Below are 15292 nucleotides of genomic sequence, written 5' to 3'. Positions count from 1 at the left end.
GCCCCCCCCCCCCCCCCCCCACCAAGAACATGAGAACAGAGGTAAAAATCTAATTTGGAAATTATTTAATGAGAGGAAGTAATAGTAATATTATCATCATCCCACTGTATTTCATGAAAAGGGCTAATCTCAAGTGCCTCCTTTGTGCATATGAGCAAGACTCGAAGGATACAATCAGAAAACAGCTTTAATATCTCCTAACTTGGCTCCTGAGATTGGCTATGTGAGACCAGTCTTTCCCAGGCTTTTTGGATGCTGTAAGAAATTAAAGCTTTTTGGTCTTTCTCAAACAGTAGAGTGACCTAGCTAATTCTAGGCCCAGAACAATCTCATTCCAGTAATTAATGTTCAGTCTTAGGTACTGATCAAAATTCTATTACTAATGGAGATGAGAGCTTCTGCCCTGCTCTAACCCAGGCCTGTTTCAGGTGGGAATCTAGCAAGTGGAACAGGGTGTGGCTGGACTTTTCTCTATTCACTGCTCTGTTCCCAGATTCTGACCTTTCTAGGGTTGAAGGGGGAAGCGGAGATAAGAGAGGTCGGAGTTCATAGTGCAGTGATCCTGGTTTCTTTGAGCCTAGGTTTACGCTGACTGCTCATTCTCCTTCCTGGGATTCTTCGAGTTTCTCAGCATCCTCCACTCTCTGCCACCCATCTCCCACCTGGATTTCCCTGATATGATTTCCTTTCCTGTCAGCGGGGCTTGGCCTCACTGTTGGCTCTTGGTAGACTCCTTTTAGGGTTCCATTGTTCTTGACATGGCCCTCATAGATAAGTCCCTTTAGATGGCTTTATGTTGGCATTCTCTTTCATGAGAATAATATTAAAAGTACAGGAAATACTTGTGCATTCTTTCTTTTCATAAACTGTGAATATGGGCCATTTATAATGTAGCTACCTCTTCTTGAGGACTCATCTCAGTGGCCAACTGACGACAGCCTTATACCTTTAGGCTCTAACTGTTCTAGGCATGAATCCACTAGGACCCTCAGACTCTTAAAAATGCAGGTTAAGGTCTCCAGCTGATTTTCATTAAACCTCTCCTCATCTGATGTGAAGATTTCTCCTTCCTCAAAACACAGAAGAGAGGCAGAATTACATCTTTCATCAGATTTCTGCTTCCCTTTGGCCTGACCAACCTCTTTTATAGGGTGAAGTTAGTTAAGGTTCCCCAAGGTAGGTTTCAGTTACCTCCTTGCAGATCCTGCTTTGAGGGGCCATTACCTCACTTTGGAATTTGAAGTGCTTGGCATCTGTTGTCTTGAAGTCTTAGCAGAAAATGAGCAGGATTCTCATTTTGACTTCCTGTTATATGCATTATCTAGGGATAATCAGGTATGTGTGTGTGGGAGGGGCTTGGGGGTAGAAAAGAAAATTCTAGAATGTATTAAACTTTGAGTTTTAAACAAAACTTGTAAATACTTAAACATCTGACTTTCTCCATTTCTTCGAATTTTCAACTCCTCCTTTACTTCTCTACCCCTTACAATATTGGAATGGTTGCAGGAGATACTAAAAGTTGCTGTAACATTAGAGAAAGGCGTCAAAATTCCTCACTGTTTTGAAAGAAACATCCCCCATTCCCCACAATAGCAGTCAAAGGGCCAACACCAAACAGGCCTATCTTTTGGATCTCAGAAGAAAAGTCCCTATGGCATCTTTCTCAGTTCAATGATAAGATCTATAGTGAACACAAATTGTTTTAATGCATCTTCTGTGAGAGTGAATCTTTCAGAGAGCTGACACTTTTAGTGACCAAAGCACCAGAGAATTATTTCAAAGGAATCTTTATAGTATGCACACCAAGCTTGCATAAACACTGAGGATTCCCTAAACAGCAATTCAATTCTTAGATGATTGTCAAGCTGCCTCAAATTCTTTTAGGTTTAAGAGAGAGCAAGTAAATCATCTCACATCCACATTTTTATTTTGACTATATAAGGAAAGAACAATAAATAGTATGGATTGATGATCAGTTACTAAGTAGAATATTCCCATTGTATTTTTAGAAGCTGGATTATAAAGACTACATACTTGTCTAGTGACAAGACCTCTGAGAGCTTTCTGAGCCTTGCTGCTTGAACATAAAGCAATAGAGTTAGAAGAAGAAAAGCAATAGAAGCACCTTTGATCACCGTCTTTACTGGGTTCAGGCATGGTCATATTCAAGCAGGAAGAATATTCTACAATTTCCAAGACAGGCACTATTTCTTCTATTTAGCAGAGACCTTTAGGTATGGTTTCAATCCAAGTGAAAACTTTAATACCTACATGATTGGAAAACTTTAGTAAAGTGCTCTTTTGTTTTAAAACTATGGCCTCCTCTTTCTGTCCAGTTCTCCCTTCTAAGTGATTCTTCTTCTTTAAGGTCTTATTAGGAAAACTGGTTATGTTCTTATTTCCAAGAGCATGAGAATGTTAAGGAAACTCATGTTACAGATTTATTATGTATTAATTAGTCCTCGATGGCTGACATTTCAGCTTAATATTTATGTTTCACCTTTGTGGATTTTTTTTTTTCCTAAGGTGGAAGCCAGTCAGAAACTGAAGTCAGACAGAAACAACAACTCCAGCTGATGCAATCTAAATACCAGCAAAAGGTCAGAATTCATCTCTTTTAGTTTAATTTTGGTAAGGAATATGAGTACCAGCTCTTTCAAGTAACCGTGAAATAACACAGTAACTTTACCAAAAGCATAAAACCTTCCAACCAACTGCAAACAGCAGCTTTCAAAGTCAAAGCTATCACAAAGTGAGAAGTGAAGAGATGGATACATTCAATTCTTACCCAAGCCCTTTATCACTCAGTAAGACCCTCTATTAAGGGAATTATTTTTCTCGTTTAAGTTAACTATGTTTTACCATAGTTTAAAGTCTACTGTGGGCCGGGCACAGTGGCTCAAGCCTGTAATCCCAGCACTTTGGGAGGCCGAGACGGGCGGATCACGAGGTCAGGAGATGAGACCATCCTGGCTAACACCGTGAAACCCCGTCTCTACTAAAAATACAAAAACTAGCCGGGCGAGGTGGCGGGCGCCTGTAGTCCCAGCTACTCGGGAGGCTGAGGCAGGAGAATGGCGTAAACCCGGGAGGCGGAGCTTGCAGTGAGCTGAGATCCGGCCACTGCACTCCAGTCCGGGCGACAGAGCGAGACTCCGCCTCAAAAAAAAATAAAAATAAAAAAATAAAGTCTACTGTGTTTGGAATGTTTTGGTTCTAAGAATGTGGATTTGTTTACTGAATGCTAGTCATGGAAGTAGTATAAAAAAGATTTAAGATTCCCAGCGATTTTTACAATGAACACTGAGTTTTGTAATCAGGAAAAATTATTTTCCCTTTTCCCTCCCCAATACACACACACACACACACACACACACACACACACGCACATACACACAGAGGGAGAGAGAGAGAGAGAGAGGGAGAGAGAGACAGAGGTAGATAAAGACAGAGACATTGAAAAAGAGACAGACCAAGGAAGAAACACAAAGACAGAAATTTCACGGGCAGAAGATGTAGCCTGGCCATTCTCTGTGATCTAAGTAGCTTGAAGTAACAACCTATAATCATGGTGAGGTATAGCACAAACAATACTGTAATTTGCCTTTCATCATGATTTTGTGTTCCAGAGTTCAGACTGAAAAATGGTAACTGTTTTCGTTCTCTGTAATTTCAATACAATTTAGCTAAAAAGAGAAGAATCTGTAAGAATCAAGAAGGAAGCTGAAGAAGCTGAACTCCAAAAAATGAAGGCAATTCAGAGAGAGAAGGTGAGGAGGAGGAGGATTAGTTCACATTTACTGATCAACAATTATAGTTTCATTGTAGAAGATTTTCATTACAGTAACTTTAAAAATTTACCCATCTTTTTCTCTCTTGCTGTTTCTATTCCCCACCCTTCTTTTCCTCATCCAATTTTATCCTTCAAAGGAGGATTCATGCTTAGGTCTTGTGATTTTAGAGGAGGTACTCCCTTTATGGAGCATAGTCTGTATTTCAGGTAGAACAAAGACAGTCATTAAGTCATCACCAGGAACAGGGTGAAGAGGCTTGCAGACCCTTAATAATTATTGCATTGCAACCTCTTGTCCTAAAGGTCATTTATTGTCATTTAATACCCATAACTGGCTGGCATGTGGTCATTTACAGCTAATTTCTTCATGGGTCAATAATGTACACTATTCATAAATGTGTGTGGTTGAAACTGTTTTCTTTCTTTTTTTTTTTTTGAGACAGGGTCTCACTCTGTTACCTAGGCTGGAGTGCAGTGATGTGATCACAGCTCACTGTAGCCTCAGTCTCCTGGGGTCAGGCAATCCTCCCACCTCAGCCTCCTGAGTAGCTGGGACTACAGGTTAATACCACTGTAGCTATTTTGTGTGTGTGTGTGTGTGTGTGTGTGTGTGTGTGTGTTTTGTAGAGACAGGGTTTCACCGTGTTGCCAAGGCTGGTCTCAAACTCTTGGGCTCAAGGGATCCACCTGCTGTGGCCTCCCAAAGTGCTGGGATTACAGGAATGAGCCACCATGCCTGGCCTAAACTGTTTTAACATTGTCTAAAAGTGGTGGGTTTTTTTTCCCTTTCCTAACATGATAACTGTAATTCTATTGGCATAAATTTGCCAGGATGTGAGAGATGGGGAGAGAGAGTTGATCTGTAGACCCTTCCCCTCGAAAATATGGCCCTTCAACAAGCAACATTGGCATCATCTGGGAATTTGTTAAAAGAGCAGAATCTTCAGCCCTACCTCAGACCTACTGAATCAGAATCTGCATTTTAACAAGCTCCACAGGTAATTCTTGTGCACATGAAAGCTCGAGGAGCATTAATTTAAACGACCTTGCAAAAGAAGGAGTGACCATCCTTGTTCTTCTACAGGTGTGATTTCTCTGGCTGATTGGCCTGCACTGCCACCATGATCCCAGCCTTCCCTGCTGCAGATAAATCTGTAGCTTTTCATGTTAAATGGGAGCCTAGTTAGTAGCTTGTGTCAGATAAGAAAAATGGACATTAGCCATCTAGAAATGACATATTTCACATTGCCAGTGTGGAAATGGCCGAGGGAAGTGATAATGGCTGTGCTTATGGAGCACTTATTTTTTAAAATGCACAGCAAACACACACGTGGACGTCAGCCTGCAAACACACTGCCCTCCTCCCTAGGCAAATGGCTGCTGCCCAGAAAACTCTGAGCCAAGTAGAATCCAAGCAGTCTACTGTCGCCCAAGAGCCTCTAGCTTTGTCTGTGACTTTCCCCCCACTGGCCGCTGGTCCCCTTCTGCCCTTCATTTCCTTCTCTCCCAAAAGCAGTCAGGGGACATTGGGTCTCATTCTGATTGGCCATCATCTCTGTGTGCAGCATTTAGTGAGGGAAGAGTAGACTGGATTCCTTGCCAGCATTTGTGCATGTTCTTTAATCCTTCATAATCAGAAAGGTGTGAAAGTCAACCAGCTCCTTAGTATTCAGTCATGTCAGGTGGGCACATGAAGAGTTAATCCTATGGGTAAAAGGAGAAATTTGGAGACAGCACTGGTATACTTCAGTTGTGTTCAGTTCAGGAATGTAACTTGCATTCCCTAGACTAGAGTCTGTCACAGTATATATACTTCGAGTGATGTGCTGTAGCTTCCTTGTACTGGCTTGTACTGTGAGAATTGTGACATTTTCAGGATTTTTTGAGCTACTTGGCTTCATCATTGTCAGCTTAAAACCGACTGTGCTGGAAAATATTTACGATGTGGAAATCAGTAAATGCTACAGATTAATTTCCCCTCCTCCTCCTACCTGCTAGACCTGATTAAATGTTGACCAGCACACCACTGCTTAGCACTAAATGAAAAAGATATTTTCTTACCCTCCTCTACCATCCACATTCTAAAGCCAAGTCTCAGAGGGCTAGGGAGAGCAAAGATTTGGGGAAATAGCTGGCCTATTGTGTGTTTGATATTTATTGATTTAAAAATAGATTATAATTCATGTAGTTGGCAGAATAATGCTCCACCCCAAGATGTCCACGTTCTATCCCTGGAACCTAGGAATATGTTTCCTTACATGGGTAAGGTGATTAAGTTCACAGGTAGAATTAGGGTTGCTAATCACCCGACTTTAAAATAGCGAGTGTATCCTGCAATATCCAGGTGCCCCATATAATCACAAGGGTCCTTAAAATTGGAAGAGGGAGATAGAGAAAGAAGAGATGATACCAGGAGAAAGATTCAGCCCACCACCACTGGCTTTGAAGATGCAGGAAGGGGCCATTAGCCCAGGAATGTGGGTAGCCTCTAGAAGCTGGAAAAGACCAGGAAACTAATTATTTTCGTTTGAGCCTCCAGAAGGAACACAGCCTTTCTGGCACCTTGATTTTAGCCCATTGAGACCCATTTTGTACTTCTGACCTCCAGAGTTGTAAGATAATAAATTTATATTGTTTTAAGCTGTTAACTTTGTGGTAATTTATTATAGCAGAAATAGGAAACTAATACTACTCATGTGGTTTTATAATGATGCATTGATTTCTTTTCCAAGAAATCTATAAAGCAGAGACAATATCTCTAAGACATTAGAGCATTAGAGTAAAAAAGCAGTCTACCAGATGCAAGTGTTTTGCCACTGGTTCTTTCAGCATAAATAGACAGATTTTCCTAACTCCCCACAGCAAGCATTTCACCCAAATTTAGTGCTATGGGAGAAAATCACATTTTCCCCCCATAATCACATGATAAATAATAATTTTATTTTCCCATACTTTTGTGATCCCCACAAACCTAAAATATGAAAATCTTCTAACTGCATTCTAAAGACTCTATTTCCTAGGTTCATCTTACTCTGCTTTTGATCTACATATGTTTGAGATAATATGCAGTATTATATAGTTTCCAAATACAGCCACCCTTTAGATATGGGAGATTGGTTGCTGCCTCCCCCACCCCCCCCCAACACAGTGGATACCAAAATCCTATATAAAATGGAGTAGTATTTACAATAGCCTATGTACATTCTTCTGTATACTTTAAATCATCTCTAGATTATTTATAATACCTAATATGATGTAAATGCTGTGTAAATAGTTGTTATACTGTATTGTTTAGGGAATAATGATAAGAAAATAGTGTTACATATTCAGTATAGATGCAACCATCTATTCCTCATCCCCTGAATATTTTCCACTGAAGTTGGTTGAGTCAGCAGATATGGGACTCATAGATAAGGAGGCCCAACTGTACTTCATTTGATCCCCCAACCTCTTGGTATCATAACCTCAGAGAATTCAGGAAACCAGCTAATGATCTGAGTGACTTCCAACACCTTTCCTTGCTCTTTCCAGTAAGCTATGGCTGCCAAAGTCATTTGAAGCACTGGAAGTCACAGTGTTTTATGCAGACACTGAGAAGCACAGTTAGTTTTAATGCTATATGGTGAAGTAGGAACTAACTGGTAGAAAATAAGTTCTGCATATTAGATGCAGAGATGCATACAGGTACATGTTAAGGAATTACACTTGTTGCTTTCTTATTTCTAGGAAGCAAGTAGTGAGGGCTACCAGTTTAAGAACAATTTTAGGGGTAAACTCAAAATTGAGGAAATTATTTCAATGTTGTTTATATAAACTGGGAAACATTTCCATTTCTGAAAACTTTCAGGGAACATCAGTGTTTCCAAGAAATGTGGTTCCTACATCATGCATTTCTTTGTAGATGAATTGGTGGAGGCATTAAACCTTTGGTCATTGAAATGTAATAGGATCTCACTAATTAACTTCATAATGTTGTAATGTTGATATCTCTGAAATAAAGATGTGATACTAAGAGTGTAGGCTGATAGCTTCTCTGTGCTTCACTTACCTTATTTGTAAAGTGGGTATAATAATGTAATAATGAGACTGGCAGGACTAGAGGATGCAATATGTGCAAAGATCTTAGTACGATACCTAGCACTTGGTGAGCACTCAGTAAAGGTTCCCTAACCTAATTATAAATGTAAAGAAGTGCTTTAACACTATGTCATTGGAATCTATTATATCAGCCTCTTGGAAGGGAGGCACAGAGAGTATTATTATTTTTATGCATGAATTGGATGGGTTCAATGATTTCATTTCTACTAAACCCACATGAATGAGTTTGCTGGAGAGAAAAACGTATGTGACTTTTGTTTTTTCTTTCGCCACACCGCATTTCTGAGATTTCATCGCAGCTGGGTCTTTCACAATGCCCAATGCCCAGCAATTTTTTTTCTTTGCATTGTAACTGGGGACCAACCCCAATTACCAAGATTCTTGCTGGCTTTATATTCTTCTTATACTCTTCTTTCATTTGCAGCATGTGACCTTGTCTCTTACTTCATAGGAAATAAAGGTCACTGGCCTTAAGTGTCTTTATTTTTCTCTTTTCTTACTCTCCCTTTGCTGCACCTACCCCCATCCTGTCTCAGGAGGAGTCAGAAGGTCCCTTTCCTCATTGGTACCATGGATTCTTCCACCTGTGTTCACCATGTCATCTTTCCTCCTATCTCCCTAGGGACCTTGCTTCTCCATCAGTTATGCTCCTTTCTCCTCTCACTTTCTGGTTTTGTTGTTTGTTTTGTTTTTATTTTTCTTTCTTAGGATTTAATCTTACTCAAATCTCTCACAGTAAAAACAAATTTTCTGTATTGTGGTCTGCTTTCAACTCCTCTGTCGCAAGCATTATGGTTCAAACTTCTTCAAAGAGTCCTCTACCACATTTGGTTCCCAAATGTCACTCTGTGGACTGACTCTCTAACAATCACCTGAACCAAAGAATCTCTATTTAAAAAAAAAAGTTCCCCAGGGGATACATGGCTCAGCTAGCTTAAGAATTTACCTTCTCTGATTCCTTTCCTTCTCCGATTCCTCATTTGTTGGTAGGCTGAGTTTAGCTTTTCTTTCTAATGCTTCTCTGGTTCTAATCTAACTAAGATCACCAATGGTGTTCTTAATTGAAAAATCCAGCTGGGCGGAGTGGTTCATGCCTGTAATCCCAGGACACTGGGAGGCCAGGAAGGAAGGATTGCTTGAGCCCAGGACTTTGAGACCAGCCTGGGCAACATGGTGAAACCCCAGCTCTTAAAAAGAAAGAAAGAAAAGAACCCAGGAACGATTCTTAAATTCCTCACTTATTTTTGCTTTGTGTAAAACTTATTAAGACTGGGTGCAGTGGCTCATGCCTGCAGTCCCAGCACTTTGGGAGGCCAAGGCAGGCCAATTACTTGATCCCAGGAGTTCAAGACCAGCCTGGGAAACATGACGAGACCCCATCTCTACAAAAACACATATATTAGCCAGGTGTGGTGGTACATACCTGTAATCCCAATGACTCAGGAGGCTGAGGCATGAGAATCACTTGAACCTGGGAGGCGGAGGTTACAGTGAGCCCAGATGGCACCACTGCACTGTAGCCTGGATGACAGAGCAAGACTGTCTCAAATAAATAAATACATAAATAAAATTAAAGTTTAATATTAATGATTATAAGTACTCTGTCCTTCAAATTTCACCCTGCTGAACGTCCCTGTGATCCTTTTCTTCTACTCATTTTTCCACTCTTGATGCTTACCAGATCCCATCCTGTGGTCTCCTCTGATACTGCTGGGCCTAGGCCCCCTCTCCTTAGGTGAAAAATTCCACATTTAAGGATTTAGTTATTGTTTGTGCTGATTTCTGCAGTCCATATCTTCAGACCATATTTCTAAATTCCAGAACCATGTATTTTACCGCATGCTTGATATTTCTCCCTAAATATTCCACAAGTATACCTCAAATCCAATAAATTCAAAATTGAACTCATAAGTTCATTCTGATGCTCTTAAAGGATAGTAATCTTAGACTCTTCCTCCTTTTCTTACTCATCCCATATCCATATCGGCATACTTCCTATTATTTCTGTCCCTTAAGTTTTTCTCAAGACTGTCCTTTCTTCTCTCTCCCCTGTACCTGCTGACTTACCTTGGGGCTCATAATTTAAGGCCTAGATTACTGTGAGAATCACCCCAGGGGTTCTCGTGTATCTGTGGCCCTTGCTGCAGTTTAACCTCCATGTTGTTATAAGAGTGAGCCACTTCCTTTCCTGCTTAATATAATGGCTTACTGTTGGGTTTCATTAAGTCCACACTCCTTTACTTGGCACATACGTTCCTATATAATTATTCCTTCTTACTTTCTCAACCTTATCTTCTACTCCTCTCTCCATACACATTGTTCAATTTATCCACGAGTTTCTTGGGTTTCCTTGAGCTGACATATTCTCTTGTGCCTTTGTACATTAAAAATGTAAGTTCTGGGAACGCCCCTTTCCTATCCTGGGTTACTACCAGCCCATGGTTGCCTTTGTGCAAATTAGAGACCAATTCTCCATTCAGGCAGTCAATTCTGTGGGTGCTCAGGCTTGTGATAGATAGTGTCTTTGTGAGACACAGAAAAACGTACCTCCTCTGTACTGAAGCAGCCACATGCTGCGGTACAAATCTTGGTGAGGTGAACAGTGGCTCTATCTTTCCTTTCCTACCCTCCTCCCACCTGCTGGGACCCCCTGGGCTGAATAACCCATATAATGGAGTGTAGTAACCCTGTTCCTACCTTCTCCTCCTCCTGAAACACTCTTGCTTAAGATTGGGTTGCATTTAGAATTTCTATCTCTCATTAGATCCATGGTATTTATCCTTTTATTTAGTCATCAGCTTTTTGGGGAATGTGAAGAAAGCTGTGAGTCCACTCTCCATAGAAGGAAGCACCCTCGTAACATGCAGCTTACCCGAAGTTAGAAACCGTATTCCCAGTGTTATTCAACTTCTTGGCTCTTGTGCTCAGGATGGAGTCTAACACTAAGCAGCCATTGAGTGACTGTGGAACTTTTGAAAGCATTTCCTGACAATCCATTTAAGTGCTGTTTCTACATTCTTACTATGTGATTTGCAAACTGCTCTCCCCTAACGTATTTAGCACGCTGCCATCATTGCTTTCCTGTCTGTGTCCCCAGCGAGGCTGTAACATTTTCCAGAATGGGCACTGCTCTGTTCGTAGCTGTATTCCCAGCATCTAACATGGTACCAAGCATGTAACAGGCATTTGATATGAATAGGGATTGAATATAATTTTTCAACTACTCCAGAAATACTACTACTACTACTACTTTTTTTCCCCCCCAAAATACTTCTCCATCAACTATTAACTTCTGAGGCATAAACACACCTTTTTTTTTTGAGATGGACTCTTGCTCTGTCACCCAGACTGGAGTGCAGTGGCACTATCTCGGCTCACTGCAAGCTCCGCCTCCCGGGTTCACACCATTCTGCTGCCTCAGCCTCCCGAGTAGCTGGGACTACAGGTGCCCGCCACCACGCCCGGCTAATTTTTTTTTTCTCTTTTTAGTAGAGACGGGGTTTCACCGTGTTAGCCAGGATGGTCTCAATCTCCTGACCTCATGATCCGCCCGCCTTGGCCTCCCAAAGTGCTGGGATTACAGGCGTGAGCCACCATGCCCGACCTTTTTTGTTTTTTGTTTTTTGAGATGAAGTTTTGCTCTTGTGGCCTAGGCTGGAGTGCAATGGCGTGATCTTGCCTCACTGCAACCTCCGCCTCCCGAGTTCAAGCGATTCTCCTACCTCAGCCTCCCGAGTAGCTTGAATTGGGGTGCCTGCCACTACGACTGGCTAATTTTTATATTTTTAGCAGATATGAGGTTTCGCCATGTTGGCCAGATTGGTCTCAAACTCCTGACCTCAGGTGATCTGCCCACCTTGGCCTCCCAAAGAGCTGGGATTATAGGCATGAGTCACTGCGCCCTGCCATAAGTAGACTTTTGTTGGATAAAAGTTAGCTACTATGTGACTGTTTGTGAGTTGGAATCTATTAGTGAAAAGGTTAAAACCAGTGGTCTTAACTTCTGACCTCGCTAAAGGAATCCAGCCTTTTGTCTCTAGCTGTTTTTGTGGCTTTCTCACTGTTCTCTGAGTAGCTTTCTGAATACTGGTTTAATCAACATTTACTGCTTGTTTGCTGTCTTTCACCCTTTGAGATCCACCACAACTCCCCCAGCCCTCACCCTGGAGGGCAGGGAACTCATCACAATTGAACACTTTTGTGCCCATGAGTCAGGATTTTTTCCTAGACTAGAATCATGTTTATTTGGTTTTATACTTTTCCATTAGTTTGCCTCCTAGAATTCTATGTTTCATTAATAATCCAGTTGCTTGCCTTATAATTGATTCTCTTTGACTGTAGTAAATTTCCTTTAGTTTTTTTCTGAAACTGAAATCATCCATTTTGCCTTTCAAAATGGGACTAGTAATTAGTTTTAAGTGAATGAAGACTTTCATGGAAATGAACACTACAAGCAGTTTTTTCCTTTCTTTGAAAGATGGAACCAGACTTATGTTTGGGCTTGAAAGTGATGATTTCCATTATTCTCCTTTCACAGGTCCTCTTCTGGGCAAATCCAATTTGTTATTAAAGTAAACCCAGCTGCTTACTGTTTCTCTTGGATTCATGTAAAACTTCATGATCCTCCTGGATAGTAGAATGTGTTTTAACTCCCCATTAAATTTGTTGTCTAGGAATCTTACTTGTTTTTCATAGGTCATAGCAAGTTAAAAAATGACAGTGTGTCATGGTGAGCAAAATGCAAACGTTCCTGGGTTATTTAAATTGGATTAAAATATGCCAGAGCCATGGTGACAGAAATATCAAATATGAAGCCCTTTATCTCCAGGCTTTCCAAACAGCTAATTAAAAAAAAAAAAAACAAAACTATTTTCTATTCAAGTGGATGGCTTCTTTTATGACATGTGCTGTTCAGTCCCTCAGCAGCTTTAAGTATCTGATTCTAAGTCAGAAGGGAGTTGGGTTGTCTTATTGAAAATCTTTTCCTGAATACTTTAGTAGAATTTGGGTGTATATATAAATTTTGTATGAGCTATTTAACCATTTATTATAATTTTAATTTAACATACTTGGTATGGAAATTTCATGTTTTCATTAAAACATTTTGAAAGCACTGCTTAAAAAATAAATGTTGCTATCATTTGAACTAAAGAATAAAAACGCAAAATACTGGTTCTGTGATTATACCAATCAAGTTGGGAGAGGGGAGCTGTGGAAAGAACTTGGAGCTCCTGGCTTTCAGTCCAGTGCCCGTGGGTCTGACAGGGAATACCATCTTGGAGCCTCTGGCAGGATACTGTATTAGACTATCAAGGCCACTTGAACCTTAGGAATTTGGACCTTGGGTAACTTTAGCATCATGGCTCTGCTTAAAGCATCTTTAATAAGTTATGTTTTGATATTTGCAATTTCAGAGCAATAAACTGGAGGAGAAAAAAAGACTTCAAGAAAACCTTAGAAGAGAGGCCTTTAGAGAACATCAACAATAGTAAGTTAATATTTCCAGAACTTTGTGCCTTTATAGGCAGATTGTTCATACAGGTTTTAAATTCAGGTGATGGTAACTTGTCAAAACACCTGGTATTGGGTTATTGGCTGTTATATTAATTATGTAATTGAACTCTGTCACCGTGTAAGTAAGGTGGGAGTCATGTCTACTCACCAAAGTATCCTTTAGTAGTCAATAACACTAAATTTGAGAAATTCGCCATTATAAATAACTTGGAAGACTTGATCCTTTGGTGATCCAAGGTACTTCTGCTTACGCTGACTTCCAGGATACCAATATAAGGAACAGGATGTTTGCACTGAAGTGCCTAAGCAGAATCTAAACTGACCAGGGATTTATCTAATGGACTGAGGGCTATTATACACCTGTATTTTTTTCTAGACAAGAATTGAGAAATCATTTAGTAATTATTGGCAAAACTCTCCACTGGTGGTCATACACCAAGGTAATTTGCAGTATGATTTGTGAACAGCAGCAGCTAATAGATACAGGGCAACTACTACGTGCTTTATAACACAATCTACTTTGTTATGTAGGCTTTAAGGGTAAGCTCATGTCCTAACTCTTGGTAGCCAGGTTACCTGCACATTGATTAAAAGACAAAACCAAAGACTCCTATTTCTGGGCCTACATTAATTCTAAATGTGGTAGAAATAGAACCAAGCAGATCTGGGTTCAAAGTCCTAGGTCCCGCTAAAATTCTTGGAATACCAGAGTTTTTTCTTTTTTCTTTTTCTTAAATAGAGATCATATCTATCTTATAGGCCATTTGCAAGAATTACATAAAATATGTAAATGACATAAAAGTGCCTATTACAGGCACTTGAAACGATCCTTCTTACAGAGGCCCTTGTTGAGTAGGCTCATATAACTTATTTTATGGAGGCTGTACATGAATTTCTGGTCCCACCAGAACCAGTAGTGGGCGCTCCACTTTCATATGAAATATTCACTGCCTGCTTCGCTCCATTGTTGTTCCTTGTTTGCAGAATTTAAGAGCACTCACATGTCCGGGTGAGCGTATTTGTGACAGCCTCCAACATATTCCTCCTCTAAGCACAGTATCCTCTGATTTCTCTTGCCACTAAAATTATCCTGCCTCTATCATAAGCAGCCCTTTCTTGCTTTAAGATTCAGAGGCAGGAATGGAAGAGAAGTTTCTCAACCCTCTGCTTGGTCCTTAGCAAGTTAGATACTGTGTTTCTGCTACCCAGGCCAGAAAATAGATGGGAGATGGGATTGGGTAGGATGAAAGTGTTGGTAAGTGATGTCATCCTCCTTAGCTAAAAGGAGCCTCGCTCTAATTTTCATCACAGAATCCTTAGCCTGTCTCTCTCCACTCTTCTTCTAAGGAAGGCATTTGAGTGAGAAGCTAGTGGGAAGCTAAGGAGCTAAGCACCAGGAGAAACTGTCTGTCTTGCAGAGATATGGTGGGAGGGAGGCACTAGATGAAGGCTGTGAATGTATCATTGCCTCTCCTCTCATGGGTAGAGAATGAATGAGCATTTATTTTGAGACTCAGCCTGAAGAGTTGAGAGAGATTAGGGGCTGGGCTGGTGGCTTTGTGTCTGAAGTTGGTTCCTTCTGGTGAGTTCTTGGACTCACTCACTTCAGGAATGAAGCCGCAGACCTTTGTGGTGAGTGTTACAGCTCTTAAAGGTGGCACAGACCCAGAGAGTGAGCAGCAGCAAGATTTATTGTGGAGAGCAGAAGAACAAAGCTTCCACAGTGTGGAAGGGGACCTAAGCAGGTTGCCGCTGCTGGCTGGGGTGGCCAGTTTTTATTCCCTTATTTGTCCCTGCCCATGTCCTGCTGATTGGTCCGTTTTACAGAGTGCTGATTGGTGCATTTTACAAACCTCTAGCTAGCCACAGAGCACTGATTGGTGTGTT

General features: G+C 40.8%; 1 protein-coding gene across 1 annotated transcript in view; it reads left to right on the top strand.

The window, feature by feature from the left end:
• Window positions 1-2466: 2466 nt before the first annotated feature.
• Window positions 2467-15292, top strand: part of LOC111527687 (epithelial-stromal interaction protein 1) — an 82971-nt gene continuing 70145 nt past the window's right edge. The window contains exons 1-3 of the mRNA XM_031934028.1: window positions 2467-2600; window positions 3687-3770; window positions 13306-13379. Of these exons, the coding sequence (XP_031789888.1) occupies window positions 2577-2600; window positions 3687-3770; window positions 13306-13379 (182 nt within the window). The 5' untranslated portion in view covers window positions 2467-2576. The remainder of the gene's footprint in view (window positions 2601-3686; window positions 3771-13305; window positions 13380-15292) is intronic.

This window comes from Piliocolobus tephrosceles, chromosome 14, assembly GCF_002776525.5.
Source record: "Piliocolobus tephrosceles isolate RC106 chromosome 14, ASM277652v3, whole genome shotgun sequence".
Taxonomy (NCBI): Eukaryota; Metazoa; Chordata; class Mammalia; order Primates; family Cercopithecidae; genus Piliocolobus; species Piliocolobus tephrosceles.
This window is presented reverse-complemented; position numbering and strand designations above follow the sequence as displayed.